Source organism: Aspergillus melleus, assembly GCF_016097325.1.
Source record: "Aspergillus melleus strain CBS 546.65 chromosome Unknown contig5, whole genome shotgun sequence".
Classification (NCBI taxonomy): domain Eukaryota; kingdom Fungi; phylum Ascomycota; class Eurotiomycetes; order Eurotiales; family Aspergillaceae; genus Aspergillus; species Aspergillus melleus.
In genome coordinates, this window is record NW_025763374.1 from 2,707,281 (window position 1) to 2,713,345 (window position 6,065).

Here is a 6,065-nt window from a genome sequence, read left to right on the forward strand (position 1 = left end):
GATAACTCCGTAGGTTGGCACAATGAGTTCCGCATGTTCCCCCAGTCCGTTGATCCACTGTCTATTCTCTTTAAGCTTTACGGCCTCAGCTGTAGAGGAGGTAAAGATCTGGATGTCTCCACTTTTTAGCTGGTGGGCGGCCACCACCGCCACCGATTTGGTGGCTGTGTGATTTTTAATAGATGTCTCGATATGCTGCTTTATCTTGATGGCGGGGAGCGCTCGAAAGCGCTGGGCAGTTCCATGATCTTTGAGTCTGACTGTTATTGCTCGGTCCTTGTATGCCGTGACGGTGGATTCGGTCTTGGAGGTCCGCGTGCTTTGGGGGACTGGTGGGGGTAACACGGGGGCGCTTCTGCCTTGTGTTGCTACCTGCGCCCAGGTTGCAGCAGGTCTGCCTCCGTTGAAGTTGGCGGCACTCGGTGCAGCGGTGCTTAGGCCCACGGAATTTCTAATGATCGAAATATCCCTCTGAATGTTCTGTGTACATTTAACTGCATCCTGCATGTGGTGAACAATGTCGCTTAATGGGGGCTGCTGGAGCACCTTGCTCGCAAGGGCAATAGTAGATGAGATATATTGCTGCACTATCTTCCACGGTACTTGATTCTGCCTGCCTTTTTCCACGTCCTGCAATTGTTGGCATGCTTCTCGAAGGTATGTGGCGTGCTCGTTGATGTGTTCCGGCCCATTGTTTACCTGCGGCCACTTTGGCGCCATTACAACGAATTGAACGCGTTTTCACGCGTTAATTGATGTAATCGCCCAATAGGATATAGGTGAACTATAGAGATTGCAAAAATTTACGCGTTTTCAAAAATTTGTTCTGAGCTGGGGGAGGTCAGTTGATTTTCATTGGCGTAGGCCCTCGTCGGCGTAGACCCTTCGTCGGCGTAGGCCCTCGTTGGCGTAGACCCTCGTCGGCGTAGGCCCTCAGTTGATTTTCATTGGCGTAAGCCCTTGTCGGCGTAGGCCTTCGTTAGTGCAGGTCAATATAAGGGCCTACACTATACTTACTTGGGGTGTATGAGGGTATAATGCCAAGCCCGGAGGGTAGAACACACAATAATACGGAAGAATAATTTGACCGATCGCCGACTATTTGCTGACGTACGCCCCCTTTCAGCGGGCCCTATCCCCACCTAAAACATCAATGGTTGTACACTATTCTTCGTCCTGCTATAGAGCTGATGGCTAACAGCAGCTCCCCAGACTACAAAGCACTCTTCTTAAGAGCGGAGGAAGAACGGAAGTGGGCCGAGGAGGAGCGAAGACGTGAAGCAGAGTTGAGGGGACAAGCAGAAGAACGCCAGCGACAAGCAGAGGAAAGCCAGCGACAAGCAGAGGAAAGCCAGCGACAGGCAGAGGAAAGCCAGCGACAGGCAGAGGAAAGCCAGCGACAGGCAGAGAAAGAAAGGGATCAGGATCGAGAACAAACGCGAAAAACGACTTTTATTGAGTTCACTCGACATTGTCACAACCTGTTTTCGCGGCCTTTGAGAGCCGAAGATCCGTCTCGCTCTACTACGGGGAAGATACCAGCGCCCACTGGCAAACGTTGCCCGCTACGACTTCGCCCGTGGACTGATTGCGAAACCAGGCAGCAAGAAATCTACCGCTCTGTTTGCAACTATTTAGAGCCACCGGGGCAAGATGCTGAGCAGCTCTTCCTTTCGCGCCACGTGCTAGAGGGCTTCGGAAAAGAACTCAGGAGACCTATAAGCAGTGAACAAGATTTGGAGAGCTATGAACGATTTGGTGTGGAAAATCATGTTCGTGACATTATCGCAGCGCTCTGCGAGAAACCTGCCGCTCGACACGAGTTCCACTTGAGTGACGGAGTCAGATTTGACAACCACGCAAACGCCCTTGATCCTCAAGTTGAATCATCACAACCGAGAGAATTGTCGACCTCGCGGCCTTCCAGACCGGATCAATTTTGCATACGCCGTGGACCTTCAAAAACTATCCTTACAACGGTTGAGTACAAACCTCCTCATAAACTAAGCGTCGAAAATATTCGCTCCGGGTTGCGACCGATGGAATTCTGGGACGAGGTGGTCGCGCCCGATTCCATCCCTACGCAAGAACCTGAGAAACTGAGATATAATGCAGCCCGGCTCACGGGCTCGGTGCTAGCTCAAGAGTTCCATGTGATGATCCAAGAAGGGCTCGAATACTCCTACTTGACGAATGGATTGGCGGTGGTTCTGCTGCGAGTCCCTTATAATGACCCGACAACTTTATACTACCACCTCTGCGAGCCCAACATGGAAGTGAACCCTGAGAATGATCAAAGCCTTCGGCAGCCGGCAACAAGTATTGCCCGTGTGCTATGCCTCTGTCTTATGAGCTTTGGTTCAAGTTTGCGTGACCAGAATTGGCGAAATCACGCGAAGGATCTACTTCCAGTATGGAAGACGAGTTTTGACCACGAGCGTTCCAAAATCCCAGATGCGGAACTGCGACGGATCCCTCCAGATGCACAAAATACTCCCTCAGTATCTACGAGCTCCGAAGGTTCCGTTTCAGTGTTTTTACCGTCGTCCCCTCTCGAATCCCCTACAGGGGGACGTCGACCGCCAACTCGATCTCGAACTCAATGTGCACCCTCGGCTCTAGTCTTACGCAATGACCCTTCCGATTCTGATGAGGATTCGGCGCTTAGAGGGCAGAAGCGTCGCTTCAGTCGAGTCACCTCGTCTCCGTTGTCCCCATCCGTGCAACGACCGGCACGCCAGACAGGCTCCGGACATGCCCATAACGGTCAAAAGCAGCATCATCAGGCGGAGTTTTGTACTCAGCGATGTCTACTCGGTCTGCAAGAGGGGAGTCCACTAGACGAGTACTGCCCGAATGTAACATTCCACCGGAAGGGAGGAAACGGCAATCGACACCTCATCAACACCGAGATATTGGTTCAACGGATTAAACAGCAACTGGATGAAGATATCGATGATTGTACACCCATGGGAGGCTGTGGAGCATCTGGGGCGCCGTTCAAAATCACCTGTGCAACGTATGGCTATACAGTCGTCGGTAAAGGAACTACTTCTTATCTCTGGAACGAGGTATCACGCGAAGCAGACATCTATCGTATCCTTTCGCGAGTGCAGGGTTCGGTGGTTCCGGTGTTCCTCGGAGCGATCGACTTGGCTAAGATCTACTTCTTGCATGGAGCCGGAGAGATTCGACATATGCTACTCATCGCGTGGGCAGGAAGGCCGATCAGCGAATCCGAAGCAAGAAGCTCTCACATCTCTAATTCTATTTCGAAGTCTATAAACAAGCTTCGCTCATTGGGAGTATCACATCAGGATCTTCGACTGGATAATTTGCTGTGGAACGATGAGCTAAGCCGGGTTTTAATCATTGACTTCCATCGTTCGGTGTTGGACCCTCAATTGAGAAATAAGCGGATGAGGCTACCTAGAAAGATCTCTTGCGAAACAGATACACGTAAGCGGAAGCGACCTCGTCTAGTGTGACATCCAATGGCAATAGCATTACATATAGGCATTATAACAAATTGAGTCGACTTGAAAGAGTAAAAAAAAAATACTCCTAGGATGCAAAACAATCATATTCGGGACCAGCAAACTATGGTGGTTTCTAAAGTTGAGAAGTTGGAACCTCTACTCCTACAAAAAGAATGGATCAAACTTCTTCATGCGCTTTCTTCAGGCGACCCTGAGCAAATTGGATTCATCTTCGATTGGCGTAGACACAGTATTGAGTCAGAAACTCTCGAAACTCTCATCACGCGTGTGACATTTTCGATCATTACTTCGATGGGACACGAAAATGGCCAGCGTAATTTAGTACAGGCATCGTTATGACTGCCTCTGTTTGAGCTTCGTACTCCAATATACCTGAATAGAGCCTTGGCTCCTTCCGGGGTATTGATCCGAAAATAATCTCGTTACATCAGATCAAGGTAGTCCCCGAGTATTCCTTAATTCTAGCAAAAGACTCTCCTCAGGAAACCATGGCAACCCTTTCCTGGATTTTTCTAGGGAACTGCTGTTATCCAGAGATCCTGCATTCCCATGAGGCGTGGCCCAGCGGACTTGTTTTCGGGCTCCTGTATTGAGTTTACTCTTTGCAGGTGTGATGCTGGCGGTGATTTCCGGCTCAAATGTGCATCGTGGCAGTGCTGCTTCAAACAGCCAGGAGAGAAACTCTAAGCGAGCGTTTGTTGGCAATGATATAAAATGATCACGGAGGCTGGCGCAAGAATTCCCAGCAGGCAGCGAAGATGTTGCGTCAAGCCTTTGGCGTTTATATGGCCGTCTTTTGTCTTCGATCGTCCCGGTGAGTGGCCGTTTGCGCTGTCCACCTCGGTTGACGTCGATGCTGCAGTGCTGTTGCTCTGAGCGCTGAAGCAAAGATCCATTACCTTCAGTGCTATTATCCAGAGATACCTCTCGAGCGTGTTCATTACCATGAGGAGAGGTGGCTGGTCGATTCTCGTCAATCAGCTCAAAGGAGAGATAATCATTGTCGAATATGCTCTGTTACAACATGGGAGGTTCGGGATACGGACAAGCCGTCTCTTCTTGACGGGACCAGATGTCATCACTATCATCAATATTCTGGCACAGCTGGCTCGATCCCAATGTAAACTCATCACCTAAGATGATCGGATCGATCGGAAGGGCAGTCGGCTCGTCTGGAACTGAAGACGGTCGTATCGAGCTTTCCAGGCTTTCCGATACAGGGTGGCATCCACTAGCTTCCTGGATGGAACACTGCGATCTGTGACGGAGGTATCGGTGGTAATGGCATCATGGAGACGACTTCGGTCTGAGGTTGGTGAGCCACTCGGGTTTTGCGCTCGTGGAGACGCTGTGGCGCGGATTGCAGAATACACAGGCGACTTATCAGGTACTGAGAATGATATGCCATTGGATTCGCTGGTGGTCGAGACAGGCTCCTCTCTAAACCCAGAACGTGCTCCCTGTCTAATGCCTGACTGGGAATTCCCATACACACAAAATTCGGCAGGTGGCCGTGCAGGGAGCAAGTGCCGTTGATTGCTTTGCCGGCCATCCAAGCAACCCGGAGAAACAGGGACATGATGCGTACTGGGAAAGGCAGGACTGCTTCTGACAGGAAAGGGGGCTTTGTGAGGGTGGGCATGTGAAGCATGTGAAGGGCGTGGCCGTGGAATTGGTTTGGGGCGGGAGGGATTCCATGGTCTAAAGGAGACAATGGGAAAAGCAGTGGTGCTCATGTTCCAGGGCAGAAGAGTGGCAAGGTCAAGGAATAGAGAGGGATGGAGGTGTTCCGAGTGCTGTGTGCTGTATGTGGCGAAAGGAAGACGGAAATTCTTGATAACTGCTCCGGGAGGGTTTGCCGACTTCCTTATAAGCCCGATCATATCTTTGATTTCAACCGAAAAAGAGGACTTGACTCCGTAGGTCAGCAGACAACAGACTTTTTCCCAGCAGCTCGCCCATCTCCGCCTCCCGAGCTAGAAAACGCTCCGGCTTGAGCCTGCTCACTCGCATGAGATCATTCCAATCGAAGTAACCCCCTTTCACTGCCCCAGCTAACGGGACAAATCATCTTGTGACAAGGGCGACGGGAAGCTGCGCCCAAGGCAAATCGCATTCGGGGTTTGGAGCTTTTACTTCCCACAGCTGAACAACTGCGGGATTTCTGGCCACAACCGAGTCCCAGCTAGCAGTGCGGGATTTTCGCCATTGGCCCATGGGCTCGGCAGACCCAAGGAAGATGGGAAGGTACTCCGAAGTCGAGCCGGTGACGGGGTGCAAGTGGTCGAGCCCTTCCCAACCTGAAAGTGGAGACTTGGTGCCACCATCGGCTGACGCCAGCGTGAACAAGAGCAGATGAGACATTTTTCCATCTTCCTCAGTCATGGCCCCCAAAGGAAATATCGGAGTGGACAAGTGATCGGAGAAAGCGATGAAGACGTAAGGGCTCTTTTGCTAGCTGAGGTAAAGGCACTGTCATTTTCAAACGACTATGATAGAGCAGCGCTCGCTGAAGGGCGACAGGAATAACCGGTTCGCCACGAATCTAATGTGACGCAGAAAATG

At 51.0% G+C, this 6,065-nt stretch overlaps 2 protein-coding genes across 2 annotated transcripts; one reads left to right on the forward strand and one right to left on the reverse strand.

Annotated features, from left to right (window-relative positions):
• Positions 1–841: 841 nt before the first annotated feature.
• Positions 842–3,488, forward strand: LDX57_009330 (uncharacterized protein; the record flags this gene model as incomplete). Its single annotated transcript, XM_046091057.1, has 1 exon — positions 842–3,488. Exon 1 carries the CDS (start codon positions 1,191–1,193, stop codon positions 3,486–3,488), a length of 2,298 nt encoding a protein of 765 aa, XP_045947034.1. The 5' UTR covers positions 842–1,190.
• A 2,079-nt stretch (positions 3,489–5,567) lies between these two features.
• LDX57_009331 (uncharacterized protein) lies at positions 5,568–5,864 on the reverse strand (the record flags this gene model as incomplete). Its single annotated transcript, XM_046091058.1, has 1 exon — positions 5,568–5,864. One exon carries the CDS (start codon positions 5,862–5,864, stop codon positions 5,568–5,570), a length of 297 nt encoding a protein of 98 aa, XP_045947035.1.
• Between the last annotated feature and the right edge of the window lie 201 nt (positions 5,865–6,065).